General features: G+C 38.5%; 1 protein-coding gene across 3 annotated transcripts; it reads right to left on the bottom strand.

The window, feature by feature from the left end:
• Positions 1–929: 929 nt before the first annotated feature.
• On the bottom strand, positions 930–18,500 carry trip10 (thyroid hormone receptor interactor 10). Of its 3 annotated transcripts, XM_011478051.3 has the most exons (16): positions 18,152–18,500; positions 13,626–13,741; positions 13,051–13,107; positions 12,583–12,730; positions 11,776–11,838; positions 11,336–11,440; positions 11,107–11,235; positions 10,506–10,652; positions 10,216–10,404; positions 7,184–7,348; positions 6,914–6,937; positions 4,993–5,102; positions 4,648–4,780; positions 4,447–4,535; positions 4,226–4,359; positions 930–2,349 (listed from the first exon to the last, which is right to left on the bottom strand). In XM_011478051.3, the coding sequence occupies exons 1-16, from the start codon at positions 18,173–18,175 to the stop codon at positions 2,198–2,200; spliced, it is 1,785 nt and encodes a 594-aa protein (XP_011476353.2). In that variant the 5' UTR covers positions 18,176–18,500; the 3' UTR covers positions 930–2,197. The 3 variants fall into 3 exon arrangements, with proteins under 3 accessions (XP_011476353.2, XP_011476354.2, XP_011476356.2); XM_011478052.3 differs by lacking the exon at positions 6,914–6,937; XM_011478054.3 differs by lacking the exons at positions 6,914–6,937; positions 7,184–7,348.
• Between the last annotated feature and the right edge of the window lie 871 nt (positions 18,501–19,371).

The following is a 19,371-nucleotide window of genomic DNA, read 5'->3' as shown; positions in this document are numbered from 1 at the left end:
TCAACAGCTGGGTTGAGCATCGGTGAGCACGGCATGCATAAAAGATGAACCAACTGCAACAGATGTTTTGTTCTCCTCTGTATGATGTGTATGTATTTCAGCATTAACATCTCTACCGGGGTGGGCTAAGATGTCAGCATGCAGAGCTGGCTCCCAGCTGAGCCCAGCTGCAAAATCTTGGCAGCTCCCAGTTGATTTTTCTTTCTTTTTTTTTTTTACATTTTTGGAGAAAAGCTGACCTTTAATAGGTCTTGCAATATAAGCTTTTACATACAGAAAAAGATCTATCAAACCCACACCCCTGCTAAAAGCTTCTATTCCTGAATAGATTATAATTTCTTATTCTCTTTGAAATTATGAGGGAATAATTCATTTAAGCCTCATTATTAACGGAGGCTGTGTTCTCTGTCTGCGCAAAACTATTGTTGCTTGTGAGTTTTGATGAAAGTGGGGCGCATGCCAGTTTGGGGTTATTTAATTAGTCATTAAAAATCCTGTGGTTTTGAAGCCAGTACAATTTAATCAGGTATGCAAATGCTGGCCTATATTGAGAATAAAATTATGCAGAGGTGTCAGCTGTAAGAAACAACACAACAATGCCACCTATTGAGAACAAGGTGCATATACTTAAATGAAATCTATAAAGCAACCTGTACTCAGTCCAAAAATGTAATATACTTCAGCTTTATTAGCCTCAGTCCATTTTCTAGGGCTTTTTATTAGATACGTTGCTGGAAATTTGTCCTTAAGTGCTGGAGAAATATGACAGACATCCAGTAAAACAATTCGATTTTTGAAAAATAACTGATTATCTTGTAAAATTAAATAAATATTACATATAATAAGGGAAATATATATTTTTTTAAGATTTACAGTATAAAAAAATAATAGAAACAAATAAAATCTTCAAAACTTTCATAAACAGCAACCCATGTGCATCAACTGTTTATTTTCCAAGGCCAGAGACATCATAACCACTTCTAATAGTGAAATGTGCTCTAAGTTTATTAAATGTGAAAAAACAAATGAGGAAAAAAATATATTATATGCAAAAGTGGTACGAAATGCATTTAACCAGAAAGGCACAAAAAGACACATTAAGTGGAAAGGTATTGCTTCCTGCTGGTTCTTCTGCAACATTAAAACATGAGTCAACATGTGTCAGACAATTCTACATAAAAACAGTACACAACATTACATACTTTCGGTTTTCTGTTGCAATAAAACATTCTTTATTTGAAAGGCTAAAAAGCTAATAAGACAATATTGGTGTGAAAGCTAAAATATATATTATAATATAAATACAACGGTCTTAATGAACCATATTTTTTATTGTGTGCATTTATAACTCCCTTTTGTGGCCACGGACCGTCCAATGGTTGTGCAACGAGAAAAGGAACATCTGAACATTTTTCTTACTACTTACAACTTCTGTCAAACATGAATATTTATTTATATACATTGGTAATAAATTAACTTTAGTACAATTTTTTTAAGGTGGTTTAAAAAAAAACGTCTGTTTTTCTTGGCATCGGATGGTCAGATGGAGAAATGACATTGCTAGGATTGTCTGGTCCTTTCACAAATTGGGTATGATCCTGCCGTCCACAGATTTGGCCCGTTGAAAATGTAAAAAAAAAAAAAAAAAAAAAAGGAATCATTCTTCCTCCCATGTTTGCTCAAAGGCTGTAACACTCTTGAAACAAATAAAGCAGGTTATTCATTCTGAATTCTGCAGTGGAGCTGGCTGTCGACTGAGCTTGTCAGTTTTAAGCAGGTGAGGTAACTTCCTCCTTAGTGTTGCAGGTGAACACTCAGTGGAAAGATGGCAGCAGCCATGATGCTCCTCCTCCTGGTCCTCAACTGCATCTTTTTATGTTCGGAACCCAAACTCCATAAGGCCACAGAATGACGCAAGCCCTTCCACTGCAGAACAAGACTTTTTATTCTTAGGGGAGGAATTGAAAATTTGAAGCGAAAAATCCTTTTTGAGTAACTACGATTGTAAAAATGGAAAGTAAGCCACGAGGATCACACTGCTAGCACCGTTTCTCTTCGCATGTAGGGCACCACTCTCAGGAAGTCCAGTGCTTGTTTTGAATCTTTTCAGGCAGTCCCAACCACAAGGTGATGAGGCGTCTTTATGGTTGGTCCAAGAAAGAACCACAAACAGTTTTGTGAAGTGTTAATCTGTTTCCTATTTTTTGAGAGTAATGCTGACATAAGAAGTAGGTATGTAGCCCTCATCTCCATTGTTCCTCCGGACTCGGGTCCAACCATCACCTTTGTCCTCCTCCACCACAGCCAAAGCCTCCCCTTCCTGCATGGCGATGGTTCCTTCACTGACACCTAAAAAGGAGTAATAGATGACATGAGCCAGATTTCACTGGTTTCTATGTGTGACAGATGTAACATCTGCATGCTATAGATTGTTTCAATTTTGTACTTTAAGTGTTTTTCTAGCTCTTGACCCACAAACGTGATAGGATCATCTCCGGCCCATGAGCTCATTTTTAAATATGGCAGAAATCTCTCAAGAAATACAAATTTGGTGCTCAAAGTCCCATAATGCCTTGCAGCACCAACCGTGCCAATGAACAAGCTAACAGCATTTTAATAGCTGAGACTTTCTGAAGAACAGGAAGAGAAATATGCAAAGGTAAAAGTAATAATCCTATGCTCAACAAAATATTCCTAATTTTGAATCCCTCCCAGAATATGTGGACATTTACAAGCTTCTTTTGAGCCCACCTGACTTCAAGAAACTCATTTCTAGGAATGTGAATATTTTTTCTGAAAAACTGGGGTGTAATACTTTGTGTGTGAAAAATTCTTGGGAGGAAGATCTGGGATTACAGATTGGGGATAGGCATTGGGAGAAGAGCCTGCAAAATATCCACTCTTGCTCCATAAATACAAGGCTTCAATCAATTCAATTTAAAGTACTGCACAGGATCTATTACTCAAAGGTTAAATTACACAAATATTTTCCTACCATTTCCCCCATATCCGACCGCTGCAAATATGCAATGGGCACTTTGACTCACATGTTCTGGACCTGCCTTAAATTGTACTACTTTTGGCAGGAGATTTTTCACTGGTTTTCAGATTTATACAAGCGCACCTTGGTACCGGATCCCAAACTAGCTTTGCTTAGAAATAGTTCATCCCTTCTGTACCTTCCATACACAAATAACAATTGTGTATGGAATGGTAATTGCAAAAAAAAATCATATCAACATGCTGGAAATCTGACACTGTGTCTCTATTTAAGATGTGACTTTCTGAACTCACCAGTGTTTTGCACATAGAAAGGATTTGATATGTTCTGGACAATAAGCATAATGTATTTTTTGATGTGTGGCAGCCCTTTTTGGATCATTTGAAGTAAAAAAAAAGTGACAACCCGCCCACAACAGATTAATTTAGCCGCTTTTCCATTTTTTTTCTCAATTGCTTGGAAATGATTTTTTCAAATTGCAGTGTAATATTATGTTCCCTTTGTAGTCTTTTATTCCTTGCCCTTGTTCTTGTGTATTTGGTTGTTTTTTTTCCGGTTTGTTTGTTTGTTTGTTTGGTTTTCCTTTTAGTGGTTCAAATGTATATTGTATAAAAAAAAAGAAAAAGAAAAAGATAATGATCCTATGGAGTAAAAAGCATGATGGAGCACTCTTTATGCCTTGCCATGCTCGGAGTGAATGCAGCTTGAAAGTCAACATATACTGTTCATAACCTGGCATTAAAACAAAAATAACTCGTGAACAAAAAAAAGTCTATTACTCTACTCAAAGAAAAGAAAAAAAAAATCAAAAAAAGTATTTATTCTTTTTGGCATTTTTTCTGAAGTATTTACTTTTTTTTATTTTAGAAGCAATGTTTTGTTCAATTATAAAATATATTTGTACATTAACTTTTTATTTTTGATTCAAGCTGTTTTGATTGTTTTATCAGAGAGACTACCATATAAACCTCAGTCTGGTTGTGCTCCATAAAAATGAATCCACTGTACGTCAAAGTCTTAATTGTGTTCTAGGTTTTAGTTTCTGATTGCGTTTACAGCATTTTTTTCATGAAGATAAGTATTTATTATTGCAATAAAATGTAAGGAACTACATCAAAGTCTCCCTGATTTATTAATCATAATAATATCACCCAGAAACTGACTCTGCAGCATTGATTTTTTTTTTTTATGTACTATAGCGAGTTAAAGCAACCTTTGACCTACCAGGGAAGTTGTACAAGGCGATGCATTCCCCGATAGGAGCTGTAAGTTCTTCATCGTCAAAGTCATCATCAAACTCAGCATAAATGGCTTGGGAGGGATCCGGAGTGCTTTCATCGGAATGAGCTCCATCGGGACTGAACAGGAAAAACAAAGGTTTCCTGTTCAGAAGGAAAAACTCATTTGTGCTTCAAATACAGTCTGTGATGGGAGTTCAACCTCACCTGTATACATCATGGGCTCCATTATTGTTAAAAGACTGGGCTCTATAGCGTAGCGTGTCTCCTCGGCCGCCTGCTTCAGCCAGCCAAGTCTGCACAGCAACCAAAGAGAGAATCAAAGATGTTCATAGCATTTAAATGGATCCTGGAGAAAACAACCTGAAGACATTTTGAAAAAAAAAAAAACACACAACTGAGGATTACCTCATACTTGCTCATATCTCCTCTAAGCTGCTCTATTTTCTGGGATGTTTGGTTAATTTGGGGTGCAAGACTAGCCGGGTCTCCCATTTGAGGATTTTTCTCATAAACATCTTTCATCTTTCCAAGAGCTTCACTAAAAAGAGAAAGAAAAAAAAGAAGACTTTTGGTGAAAATCTCTTCCCTGCAGGGCTCAAAGTGGCTAAACAATTCACTCACTCACAGACAGAACAGAGTTGTTTACTCTGCATGAATATTGGATCTGTGCTTCCAGCAGAGGTTGTAACCGAGGTTTTTATGAATGCATGAAAACGCCCCCTATAGACAGATGCAGGCTAACGCACACACCTCTTATCCACTTCCTTTTGCAACTCTTTGCAGATTTCTTCAAACTTCTGTTGTAACCTCTTCCTACGCTGCTCTGGAGGTAAGTGGCCAAAGTCTTCAGTCACTGTCGGCTGGAAGAGGTCACAGGAAGGGTGGGTTAACATGAACTCCGGCCTACATTCGACATTTTCCCAAGAAAAGGCCAAAAACCACACATTTGAGGAGAAGAAACACACCAAGTGGTTTCAGATCAACTCAAACTTTAAATTTAAAACTCAAGGTGTTACTGAGCTGAAGACAAAACAGCCACCCATGAATCATAAAGGTTGAATGTAAAGCCCAACCCACAACAGCAACACTAAGTCCCGTTATCTTTGGCAGAGTAAAAATAAAAATCTTAGTGCACAATCTCAACTCATTTTTGATGTCAGCAAGCATGGAGTTAAATCCCTTAATAATTATTTTATGGTTGTATTATGATATCCACACATGCATTATGTTTTTGTTGCAACCGCAAACTAAATGTATTCATTTGCAAAGAAAAAAGAAGAACAAATGCAGAATATTTTTGTGCTTTTTACATACTTGTCCTCTTGTAAAAAAAAAAAAAAAATTGTTTTTCACACTTCAAACATATAAATGAACCCTATAACCTCTGACTTTTGATATGAATCGAGCTAAACTAATCCACCAATCAGCACCTCTCTGCTGACCACAGCCAATCAGCACACCACCATATACTGGTTAATCAGATTTTAAAACATTTCACGAATTAATGAAAACAAATTTTTTCTTCTTTTTTTTTCTTGTAGTCAATTTTCTAAAGCTGAGACTTGGTCTATCTCTGTCACTGTGAACAGTGGAAGGGGGCAGATGACCTTGGAAGTGTGGCAAATGAGAACAGTAGAGTGGAAGGCCATTACAAATGAAAGTCAAAAATGTTTGTTAATAACATTAAAAAAGCAGTTATTTTAGTCGAGATGCCACTACTAATTCTTAAAGAAGCTTGTATTGGTGATTTAAATAATGATGATACTAATATTGACCCAGAAATTGAGGGGGCAAAGCTTTTTGCTAATGGGGGCAGAGGTCCCTAGCCCTCCTGTAGCTCCACCCCTGACTGTCAACTGTTTCATGTTACTCAATTTTCCTTCTGGAAAATTGTTATTGGGCGTGGAAAATTTCTCTATCTGCTTTAGTAGAACCAAAAAGTTGATTTTGAATAATTTAAATGGCTTTTATTTTTCCAAAACTAAATTATGTTTTCACAAATTTCTCTGCAGAGATCGGTAACCTTAAACTAAAGAATGAGCCATTTCAATTTCACTATGTTTTGTTTAATCTATTTTAATTCATACGTTTAACATTTTTCAATCTGTAGACAGGAGAAAAGTGCTGATTAGTGGATATTTTTAGATTAAATGTGTCAAAAGTCAGACGTTGAAACTTGCATTTGTATTTCTTTGCACGCACTCATAGAAAATACTTGTGTGTGGATGTGCCATTATGAAAACCTGACCAAATTTTACCAGACAAAATTTCTTCCATCTGTATGTCTTTTTCACACAGTCTCACAATATTTTTTGCATACACAAATCTTTTTTTATACAAGCATTTCCAAAGAAGAAAAATATCCTGCTCTGCTTAATGTAAATATGAACAAATGTTGCTTGCATATGCAAAAATTACTTGCTTGCAAGTGGAGGTCTCATTTTGCACGTGTTAAATAATTATGGAAAGAATAAAACTCCATGAACAAGTTTCAGTCCCCTCTTCCGCCACCAGATGGCCACCTTTTCATTACAGAACTGGACAGTTATTCTGAGGTACTAGGTCTTCAAAAAAAAAAGGGGGGGGGGGGGCTGTGTAAAGGAAAAGTGGCCATTTTTGTGTTTTGAACAAATGAAACCCCCACACCAGTTTTTTTTTCTGTCCACATTACCAAGGCCTTCTCTGGAGTCACTTTCTGAGGGGGAAAAAACAAACAAAACAGCACATGTATGGAACAATCTTACACCAGAAGTTGTGACCAGCCTATAATTATAGTTTTCTTTACTTTAATGCATATTTCTGCCATAAGCTCTACATGGTTTAAGACCAATTCGTGGAAAATGTCATCTAAAGAATTCAGTGATCCTTGCAGAGGCCAAATTGACACCCGAGCACAGGAGGCGAGGTCTCCGGGAACCCTGATCACCTCCTTGTCACTCACCGATCTCCTGAGTGTCCGGAATGAAGAGATTCTGGGTTTGACTGTCTTATTGATCTCCTTCAAACAGTACGACAGGGGGTCCCGGCCAAACTTGGGGGAAGTTGATCCATTAGAGGGTGAGGGGGTTGGTGGTGTGGAGAAAGGAGTGAGTGTGGAGGAAGAGAACTGAGCAAGACCAAAAGTACCAGCACCCGAGAGTAAGGTATGCAGGCATAGGTCAGAGGAGGAGGAGAGGGGCAGCAGAGAAATGGGGGGGGGGGGACAAAAAAAACAACAGGGTAACAAGGGGAAAGAAAAAGACACTGTCAACACCTCAGTGCACCACAGTGCCTGGGACAATACTGCAACAAACCCAGCACATGAGCCACAGCAGCATGAAAGAACAAACACACATCTCTGGCTCTTCTAAGCAACATGTTGAACAAAACAAGAAAAAAATTAGGCCAATCCAGACCAAGTCACCTAATTCTCCCTACACTTTTATTCCAAAAATACAATAACTACAGTTTCATGGCAACAAAATCTGTTTCAGGTAATTTTTGACTTGACGTATACTTTGAGATAAGTTAAGAAGGTCAACTATTTCTTTCTTTTTATGTCCTATTTTATTTTCAAGACTAAATATAAATCAGGCCATCATACTCTGCTTTCCATTACAAGAGCTTGCTTGTGTCTGATGGTGTAGCGCTCCCTGAATAGTTCATGTTTGTGTCACAAACTTGTGTTTCCTTCCTGCTGCCCAAAAGGCAACTGGAACGAGTTCCTACCAAACAACAATGCATACAAGGAAATTTCCCAGGAGGATGGAAAAAAAAGACCGAAATAATAAAAACATATGAAATCTCTGACATTTAAAAGAAAAAGAGAAAAAAAAGTGATAAATGCTGAACCTGTGTGCAGCAGGTTTTCGGCTGTCAGTCTAATATTTTGCATTGCCTCACTAAATTTGTAAGACTAATACACAGTATCAAATTTGCCTACCTGTGTTATTTACATTTATACTTATACACATTAATAAAAGGAAAAGGCTCCTTTAAGTATTTTTTACAAATCCAAGATATAAGTAATTCCTATATGGTTGGAAAACAGAGGTTGTTTGTGGTTTATATAAAGTTACAGGAATGTCTTTTATCAAGACCATTTTCAAATTTCATGCTCATACCTACATTTCACAGTAATTTTAAATATTTCCAAATGTAAACATTAGTATCATTTTAAATATGGTAACAAATATACATATATATTATATAATATATATGTTTAGCATTTAAATCTACATGTGTTACGTAATAAAACACATGAGCTACTTGTCAATTATGAGTTGGATTTTAATTAATAGCTTCAAAAAACAATAAAGAATCAAATATTGACTTGGTAGAGCTGTGTGACTGTGTATGGAATGACCAGCAACACAAAAAACACTACACAAAAGCAATCAGCCAGGGCTTCACACAGGGGCCACAGCAGCCCAGCACCTGCAGTCAGACTCAAGCAGAAGGGGGGCGCAACTAAAGAAACTTTAAAAAACAGGCAAATATGTAATGCTAAAATGTTGTTTTGATTTATAAAAAGACCTTTTTACCCTCCATTTTCCACCCTCTTTTGATATAACATTCTTATGAGTTTATCAATTACTTGTATTGCAATAATGTGAAGTCGGTATTAAAGCTGGTGCGGCTGGATCACGGCGTTCCAGAGGGTCTAAAATAAAACGATTTACCTGTCCATAAAATATGGCATATTTCAACAGTCCAAGCTAAAGTTAGCTGAGCCATCATAGCGACTCGGTGTGGAAAATCATGTTCAGAGTGAAGCGGCACCATCCTGACTGACCTACATAGATAATGCTTCAGTTCACAAACCAGTACAGTTGTTATAAATAGCTTGCATATCTACCATGGTGGAGTCGTGTACATAGATTTTTTGAGGTTCATGAATGTTCAGTGTTAGAAAAAGGTTAACTCGAACGCCGCCTGCAGTTAAGATTCGTACAAGGAAGCGTGGGAGTGGGACCTATTAGCTAAATGAAAATGGAGCCGTTTGGCTCACGGCCTTGAACACTGAGTGTCTAAAAGAGCCGTATAACAAGGTCCCACACGTAAACACTGGGGACGTGAAGTACAGCACTGTTATTATGTGGGCATCCACCACTTTGGTGCTACTTGTCCTAAGAGTTATGGGAATGTAAGTAGAGGGGAGCAGTTAATAGAAGTGTTTAGGGACCTTATGTGAACCAGGAGTTCTTACGCCAGGACAGCTAGCCTTCTGTTCCCACTCCTAACGCTTAATTGGTAAAACATGACTGATGACACAGAGCTGTGCGACACACACATACAAACAAAGAACAGGAAGAGTGCGCAGCGGAGCAAGGCCAACGGGGCATGCAAGGCAAGGAGAGGTGCTGAATAAGCAAAACACTGCAGAAAAGAAAGAAGTCATCGTTTAGCGTGGAGAATGGAGGAGAGGACTATTAACTGGTTGGTGTTCAGCCACTCGTACCACCAGTTTGATTTGGGCCGTTTGACATATTTATCATGGGGAAGTGAGAGAGACTCCGTTGTGATTCGGCCCCTAACGCCGGGATCCAGGCAGCATAATGGATGCAGTGTGTTTGTGGACGCCAGCAGAGGAAAATTGACTGTTGTTTGGGTCCCGTGCTGTTAAAAGCACAAGCGCAGCAGAATGCTGACTGCCAGCTGACCTACTGGAACCTCGCTGCAGAAATGGGGAGGGGGTGGAAGTCGAGGTTTAGTCACCTACAGCCAGGGAGTCATGCAAAGGTCCTGTGCTGGATGCAGTCATTTACTGTGAAATCCAATCATGCATTAATATTACCAAGCTTAAGAGTTTAAAAAAGACATTTTCAGTTGTTGCATGTGTGCCAAAATCCCAGAAAGAACATAACCGCTCTCTGAAGTGGATTTTCTGATTCTGCCAAAACGTTAAGACCATTAAAGCTGGGAGATGAGCAGCATTCAAACCTTTCAGTGCTGGGCAAAAATTAGTGCTCTGATACATTACACTGTCCTTACCTTAGTCCTCCTGCTGAAAAGCCAAAAGTTTTTGCTCCTGTTCTTTCCCAGAAGGTCTATAGGACCTTTAGGTGTACCCAAGCTACTGTCGGACGAGGCTCGATTGATTCCCTGACTGTAGTCCTCAAACTCCAGATCTCCAGGTCGCTCAAAGCCAGATTTATTCTGTTCTATTACAATCCTGGAGTCCTAAGTTTAATGGATATATATAAAAGAGTTAATTTTAAGAGCTTGGTGATAAAAAAAAAAATGCACAAAAGCACAATAATCAGTAATTTAACGCAACTCACATTCTTCTCATCAACACTGGAGCCGGCTTTAGTAATGCCCTCCAGGCATTTGCCGATGATAGGCATCACTTGCTTCTCTGTGTCCGAGAACAAGATGTAGCCTTGGGCCAACTTCTGCGCTCGCCTCTCATCCAGATCCTGCAATTTCTAAAGGAGGAAAATCGTTTTTCACAAACTGCAATTAAAAAAAAATAGACAACTATGTCTATTTTTATTATATGGAAAATAAAACTATTATTATTTACAATAAAATTGGGAATCCAGGTAAACAAAATACTGCATTTACTGATGAAACCTTTAGGTTTGATTAATAAAAACAAACAGGATCTAAAAGGTTTTTTTTTCTTAACACATTTCTTCTCCTCCTAGAAGTCGCCCCCTATTGGCTGCCAGATGTCACAGGTTTGAGGTCATTTGGATAAAGTTTGGTTCTGTTCTTTTTTTTTTCCTACGTTTTTTTTACTGCAGTAAATGACTAGAACAAATCCCAATGAAGAATTTTTCTACAACTAACTGAGATAAAAGACCCTGGAACACCACCTTTCACCCCTGGAAAGCACAGATGTTGACCCAGGATGCCACGCTGCCAGAGAAAACTCACATTGAAAATGAGGGGCATGTCATTAAAATAGAACTGGTTCTGCTCCTTGTTGTATTTTTGGAGCTGAGCAGCGTAGTCATTCTTGCACTCCTCTGCTATGTGTGCTTTTATGTGAGCTTGCTGTTTTGCCTAAAACACACAAATGAAAACACAGGTAAAAAGGTGACTCTGCTCTTGTTTTGCATCACATGAACCATGTGTGATGTAAATACATTTCTGCAGCTCCTACTTTTTCAACGTCGGCTTTGGTAGCGTTGATGTCCTGGTCTGTCTTCTCCGCGTGCTGTGCCGCTCGTTCTGCTTCCCTCCATTCTCTCTCAAAACGTTTTTTGCTCTAGTGAGGCGGGAGATTTAAAGCCAAATAAAGAAGAAAAGGATGTGACTTTAAAATGAAAGAGGAGTATCTCTTTTGGGTTTTTTTGACCAAAGTTTTATTGTCTAAAAAAAGGAGATCAAAGTTTTCCAACTCTGGGATTAAAAAAAAAAAATCACCTCTAAACAGATCTTGGGTTAAAAACAAGTTTAAACCACATCTGCTTGTTTGACTATAAACAAATAAAGCGACATGACAGAATCCATGTGGCCAGTAACTCACACAGAGCTTCTGGTGGCGTTCCGTTTACAACATAGTGTGTTCTGACCAGTGCTTTGAGTTGTAGCGGCACTCACATTGTCCAGCTGCTTGTAGGTGCTTTCCAGACTCTGCTGGGCCTTCTTGGCCTCCATTAAATACTGCAGACATTCATAAAAATAGACAGAGTGAGGGAAGGGGTCAGATGACATTGAAAGACACACAGAGAGTGAGTCGTGTGGAGGAGCAGACAGAATAAACAATGATCTCTACAAGCCACGCCGCACAACAGACAGGAAAACAAACAGCCGTGTGTTTAGCTGAGACATAAATTCGTCAACTTTTGCAATCCAACCCTACAGACAACGCATTTCTCGTTTTGACCAATGATCCCGAAGGAGACACTAAAATGTATTTCCTGCCGCAGCAGGGAGATATCCACCCCATCCACTCTCCCCCCATGCTTTAAACTCCTCCTTCTATGTGTTGTAACTTAAAAATATCTTTGGTTTGGTTTCATCAAATAACCTTGCTGCAGTGTGCAATTGTGCTGGGGGCGGGCTTACTCCGTACCAACAGTCCCGCCCACAACTTAGAGGTCAATTTCTAATGAACTGCTACTGCTCTGTAGAACCTGGGTCATAAAAAAACATCACTTTTTATTTTTATTTTTGGCTAAAACTGCAGAATTATATTTAAAAGAACACTAGGAATGCTGTTAGACAAGCTAAAAAGATGATCGAAGTTGGACTTTAAGGAAAGTTTCCAGTTTTGAACATCACGGAAAAGTTACCAAACTGAGGTAGTTAACAAGGGAAAGACTGCCAAACCAGTTCATTTGAACCTAATTGAACTTCCGAGCAGGTGCACTCTGTGCATCCTGGTCATTTGCATATCCAGCTCACCGTCTTTCGCTCCTGTTTGATCTCCTGCAGGTACTTGGTGAGATCAATGCAGATGTTCACAATCAAGTTCTCTGCAATCAGCTCCCTCTGGCCTGCGTAGTCATTCATCTCATTCAAGATGTCCAAAAACGACTGGTGGCTGGACAGCCTGTCGTTAGAGAAACGAGGGGAAGAGGAAAGGGTGGAGACAGAGGGACATGCTGATAGGAACACTGATATGGTGATAAACACACAGAGCTGAGTGGAGGATAAGAAGACCGTGATTCTCTTATTCCTGCTTCCCTCTGAGGGCATTTATTTATCCCACAAGCATTGGTTCCACCACCATACACAGATAACGCCAACAACAGCATGATTCCCGGCAGCTTTAAATGGGATCTTATTTGCCGTTTGTTCCAGTTTATTTATTGAGAGTGTGAGAGGCTTTTGGAAATGATGTGAACACTCCAAAACTTTAAAATGACTCACCTGCACTCTGGCTCATCTTTGTTGCTTCGTTTTTGGTTATATTTCTTTGAAAGATTCCTGTGGAGAGTGACAGTGCAGGACAAGTCATTGGTAAACACGTTTTGGTTTTTGTGAATCAATGGCTGCTTTAAAACTAAAAGTCCACCATCAACATATTAAAATAGCCATTCTTCCTCCTTTCGCTCTTCTTTTAACCACATCCATTTGATCATGTGGCAGTCTGCTCCCACTTCCTCTCCTCCCCAGCAAAGCTGCGCACTCCAACAGATGTGCTTCTGCACACGGAGAAACAACTGGAGAAAGGAAGAGCTGGGGATAAAAGGAGGGGAAAGCCAGCCAGCACACTGCAGCTGCAGAATCGGACCAGTGTTTCACATAAACAAACCAGATTCTGTCCCAACGCAGTCATGAGACCAACAAACATTCATAAACAACCCATTTAAGCACACAAAAATTACAAAACACAAGCCGCTTTTGAGCAGCAGGCTTGCACATTAGCATTTGACACAGTCAGCGCAGGAAAAAGGAAGAAAAAAAAAAGGAGCAAAAAGAAAGGCAACAAGAGCGAGGCCTACCTCAGCTGTTTGGCGTAGTTCTGCTCAATCTCTGTTCTCTCCTTTACAAACTTTGCATACTTCTCCACCAGCTCCAGACCAGACTGTGTGTGCTTCTCTATGATGTCATATTGGTCCTGGGGGAAGGAGCATGGGAAACAAGTGAGGAAAAGCCAAGTCAACAGCAGGCAAAGTGGCACATGTTAACCTCTAGGTTGCTCCTCCGGTCTGGTTTAAGGACAGGTTGAAGATGTTTTAACAGAAAACCATAAAGCTGACACACACACACACACACACACACACACCCACACACACACACACACACACAACAGTGTCTTTTTTTCTGCACACCAAGGCTGCAGGAATGTTCCCCATTTGTGTTGAATGAGCTGGTCAAAGTGTGTAAATATTTTTATCATTTAACTCACCAAGGAAAGACATCTGAAGGGTCTCTTACAGTCTATTACAAATATGATGTATTTACCTAAGAGAAATCTTAAAGAAACACAACCTATTTACAGTCATTAATCTAATCTATGACAGGATTGATAGGATTTTCTTCAGGACTGTTTCAAACAGTCCTTCTTTGTTCTTCTTACTCCATCATTGCTTATCTTCTGACACCCTCAAGCCCAGCCAAGTCTAGAAGAAGTTATTTTTCTGGCTGGTGGTTTTGCTGAGAGGAGATTTGTAACATGTTAGGCCTTGTTTTTCCGCACCTTTCAGGTGAGCCAAAGACTTGTAATCCGAGATCACAGGGAACCTCAAGCAAAGGAAAGGTGTTGGAGATTAAGATGGATAACAGCAGCACTGAGTCTCAAAAATAGAAAGACATAGAATACATAATATTTCACCAGAGAAACCCCTCAAAGTGTGGAGTTAAGATGGTCTTGCTTTTAATATAAACAGAAAACAGTCTATACACTTTTTTTCTGTACAGTGCATTAAGGTCTAAAACAGCTAATTGTTCTACAACTTCTTTTATTTGCTGTTTTTACATTACTGAGTGAGGGATACAAACTACAACTGTTTTTCTAAGAAATGGTTTTTATGTCAGCTATAGTTGCAAAGTACAAGAAAAACTGAAAATGAACGTGGAATATTTTGGTGGTAATATGAATTAAATTATATATTTTTAAAATGTTTTTTTTTTATTCTGTGTTCTCCTTTAAGTTTAATGTAAATTGAGGTTGGCCCATTAAATAATTTTCTTTATTGGTAGACAGAACTCAAAAACCTGCAGTTCCTTATCTCAAATTCAAAAGAGTATCCTTTGCTTTTTTTAAAACTTCAAAATTAGTGTTGTTATTCTGATATATTAAAGTATGGTGCACGCGTTGATCAATTCCTTTCATTTCTTACCAGGGGCTTCAACTTTTTTCAGAATTGCCTCAAAAATTGCTTGGAGGAAAATTGTTCAAAAGTGATGGTACAGGCTTAGCATAAGGAGGCAGACTGGATGATGGGTTGTCATGGAAACTTAAAATGTCCAAACATCACCATTTAAGTAAAAAAAAAATTGTATCATAGAATGTTTTACATTTGGGTACATTTAACTCATCCTGGGAAAACTACATTTGTTCTGCGTGGTCCAGTTTTCAGTCTGACTTAGACCAATGCTGAATTTATAGTGTAAGCAGTTCGCTGTTCCTCTAATTTTGACTTGTGGCTTCACACAATGTCTGCAGTCTCACAATACACAATACAATGCCAAATTGCAAATAATCTGTTACAGAGAAATGCCATAGGTAAAAAAAAAACAACCTATGTTTATTTTATTCCAACTGAACAAAAAAAAAAAATTTACCGTAAATTAATGATGAGGTCAACATCACAGCAAATCAATCAAAATGATTAAATATACTCTAATCTGTTCAGTTTTACTGAAGAATTATTTGTGACTCCAAAGAACAGAAATAAAATCAAATAAAATATAATAAAGTATGAAATCCACAATTATACAGTTTGAAGTAAAAGGGGTTTAAATAATCCCCATCCTGACCATGTGCAGAGCAGCTGGTGACCGTATAAAGGAGGAAATATGCCTCTTCTTATTTTCTTTTTTTAAAGAAAAATCCACTGCAAAGGCAAAACGACAAAGTGTGGACTTGGACCTTAACCAGTTGGGGTTGAGGAAACATAAAAAAAAAAGAGACTGAAATGTTACAAAACCCCAGTGCTTTTGTGATATGCACTATGAGAAAAGAAATACTGTTTTGTTGGTAAAAAAAAAAAGGAAGGAGAGAAGAACTGATAGCCACACAGAACTAAATAGGATGACTTTAGACAACAATATCTATACAATTCATCCAGAGATTGTCCTTCTATACGGTAAAGACTGTGTATCGAGGCTCTACACGAGAGGAGCTTCACATTTTTTCACATAGGCTTTGATAGCCAAATAACCTGACATAGATTCACAGAACAGGCCCAAACCATGATGCTACCAACAATATTGATTACAATCCAACTGTTGCAAGTCCTTTTCTATTTATTAATTTAAAAAAAATTCTACACATTCACATCATATTTTACTTTTATTTTTTTACATATTTTACTCAACATAGAAAATATTATTGCAATTATTTGCAGTTGTGCTCTAAAGTTTCTAGCTCATGCAGCTTGTAGGAAAACTTTATCATGTTTTCTGTTTTATTTATTTTACAAACTACATTTCATCTTTAGCTCTTAGTATTTTACATATTTTGTCTGCACATATTTCTTTTGTGGTTGTTGTCTTTGTCTTGTTTTCCTGCTGCTAAGCCTGTGACATAGTTGATGAGGTGGGTAGAAGAAGAAAAAAATGCAGGTAGGCATTTATTCACTTGAACCAGCTCGATAAAAACCACAGCTGCTGCCGGAAACCTGTGACTGCAAACATGGTTTTCAACAAATAAAAGGCCTTCTCTCAAGTCAAAGCTTAGTTTTTCTTTATGTTTACGCTTTCAAGTTAGTACATTAAAAATATGTTTTTTTAGCCGTTGATCATTTTATGAAGCAAAATCTGTGTTTCATCAATAAAAAAAATACTGAATAGAAGGACACTTGTTGAAACCACATTAACCATTTCCAAAACCTAAAATGCATTTTCAATTAACTAACACATACAAATCCCATTTAAGCCATTAAATGCATCATGAAAGAAAACCAACTTTTTTATGACAACCGTCACAGGAAGAACAACTATGTTCAGGTAAATAAGGCATCCTATAGGAGTTACCATCACAAAGTCATTCAAAGAAGTTATCGATATTCCAAAATTAGCTTTAGAGGTTTTAGAACATAAACTACCACAAAATTTTCCTTAGTTTAGTTTCTCTGAGTCACAGAAGAACAATCCCAAGAATTCTTTCTGGGTGACATTTTAACCCGTTAAACCCGCCGTGTCATCAAGTGAAAGCCGCAAAGCATCTGAAGGAGCTGCACAGGAAGTCACTTGATAACATTGCTGCTGTGAACATCAAGCCCTGAGTCACTGACTATCTGAACTAGAGGCAGATCTGCCACACAGGAGGGATGTTCACCATCACCCCCTGAAGAAGACACGGGGATCTTGCATGGCACAAAGTGTGGCTTAAAATAGCCACCAGATTACAATCAGGGGACAGATGCCAAAGGGTTGACTTGCTCCACAGGTTGACTTAAGAGCCAAACATTCACAAAACCAATTAGGGCTGCAGAGCTTTGTGCAGCTAGACAAGTGAGATCACACCAAACACAAGAGTCACGGTAAAATATCCACAACACCTAAAATCAATACTAGATTTTATGCATTTATCCATGACAGTTTATTAGGTTTATTGTTGAGAATTTCAACTAAGTCTATTGTAAAGTGGCACAACTAAATAGAGGGGGGAAAAATCTGGAAAAAACAAAAAAGCCTAAGTAAAATGTTTGATAAACACTGGGTCCTTGCACGAATCAAAGTAGGACAAAAACTAATTAGGCTATCGCAGCAACCAGCACAGGATGATAAAAGGGACAGGGGAAGAGGCCTAGGGGGAGACTGCAATGAGGTCAAAATCTCCCCTACCCTGCATCTCTGCAATGCTCCACTTCAGACTATTCAGGTTTACAGGGAGCATGTGCATGCTTCTGTTCTGAACATGCTCAATCCTGACAGTGGCGATATATAGTTTCTGAACCCCTTCATTTAAATGCATACCCAGTCCTGCGCGCGCACAGAAGGTGCATGATGGTACAGCAGTGATGTGGGATGTTGCCAAGAAACAGCACATCAGCTGATCAGATCTCTATGTAAACTAACACAAAGGACGCTGTCGTGCATCGGTGACTGAACAGGAAAAAAAAATGCATGTTTGCTGCGTCCTGTTTGAAAGAAAGATGACTTTAATCTAAAAATGTTAGAGCAAATAAATTGTTTGATTTTACTTTGAAGTAAACGTTTAAAAGTCGAGATGCGTTCATGACCAAACTTTCTTTAGACACTGATTACAAGCTCTTTTCCAACTCTCGTCTTTCAGAGTCTAAAAATATGTATATTTTTCACTTTCTGAGTTTACACAAGAGTCGACTGATGAACTCACCCAAAGGTCCGTGCCCCAGTCCATGTTCCGCTGGGTTTGCAGCGCTTTCTCCCGAGTACAAAGAAGTTCTCCAAAGTTATCCCAGCCGCTCGCAGGGAGGGAGGCCCCGCAAAAAGCTCTAATCCCGACGCGCTGAATCGGCCTCAAACACGACACGCTGCGGGGTTGATTTCGCTTGCAAATCACGTAAAACCCGCATCAAGATGAAGTAATCAACCTGGGCTGGCAGTCGTTAGGCTTGTTAGTCCAAATATTTTTCATAGCAAAGGAAACAGGGACAAACTGGCTCTCATGTCCGCGTCACTCCCAAATCCTAAATCTTAAAGGGCCAGCGCGCTAAAGCCAGGCCCTCCGTGCCACATCCTGACGGCCTGCAGGGGCGCGTCCAGCACACAGGGGGGTCAGGGGCTCAACAACCAGTACGGGTGACTTCACTGAAGCAGTACTCCAAATATGTCATATAGACAATTTCATCTGACTTCAAATGAAAAGAAAAACAAATAAAAACAGACATTTTCAAATGTGCCATTTTGGTCTCTTATTCTAAATATATATTGAGATAAAAAAAAAAAACATTTCAAAGCAAACAAAACGTTAAAAAAATTACAAAACAGAAATGATTGTTCTTAACATGCATACACATAAAAAATCATACCAAATATACTGCCAACCTTCACTAATAAAAATAACTGACATTTACCAGCTCTGTTTCTGTATCAAGTTTGCAAATATTTTAACACAATTCAGAAAAACCTAGCTCAACAGACTTCAAAAAAGGATTATGTCTGTTGTTCAACATTCCATACACTACCAAAACTGAATGGTTAGAAAGAAAAAAACTTTATTCTTGCAAAAAAAAAATTGTTGTTGCAAAATAATTTTAGTTTAAGAAAACATGTCTTCTTGACTAGAATTTTCTTTCTCAAGAAAAAAAAGTCTTGGTAAGACAATTTTTTTGTGCTTATTTAAAGAAAAATTTTCACATTTTAAGACGTTTTGACTTATTTGCAGAGTAAACACTCCTCTGATTGGTCAAAACTATTATAAATAATAAAAATAAATTCTCAGCTTGGCAGTCATGCAAAAAGGAAACGGACCTTGACTACAGTTAGCGTGTGAAATGTAGCTGCAGTCAAAACTGCAGTAGAAGAGGTCTGCCCTTCTTTACTGTCACATGCCTGTAACTGTTGGCAAACTTATTTTGGGGGCAGCAGCAGCTC

Source organism: Oryzias latipes, chromosome 8 (genome assembly GCF_002234675.1).
Source record: "Oryzias latipes chromosome 8, ASM223467v1".
In the NCBI taxonomy this organism is placed as follows: domain Eukaryota; kingdom Metazoa; phylum Chordata; class Actinopteri; order Beloniformes; family Adrianichthyidae; genus Oryzias; species Oryzias latipes.
This window is presented reverse-complemented; position numbering and strand designations above follow the sequence as displayed.

Bases quoted from the DNA above. Each gene is read 5' to 3' on its own strand.
- trip10 (XM_011478051.3), bottom strand. From the start codon at position 18,175: ATGGACTGGGGCACGGACCTTTGG. The intron at 6,938-7,183 runs GTGAGTGACAAG...TTTCCCCCTCAG, and splicing joins TCCGGACACTCAGGAGATCG to AAAGTGACTCCAGAGAAGGC. The intron at 4,536-4,647 runs GTAATCCTCAGT...GTTGCTGTGCAG, and splicing joins GAGATATGAGCAAGTATGAG to ACTTGGCTGGCTGAAGCAGG.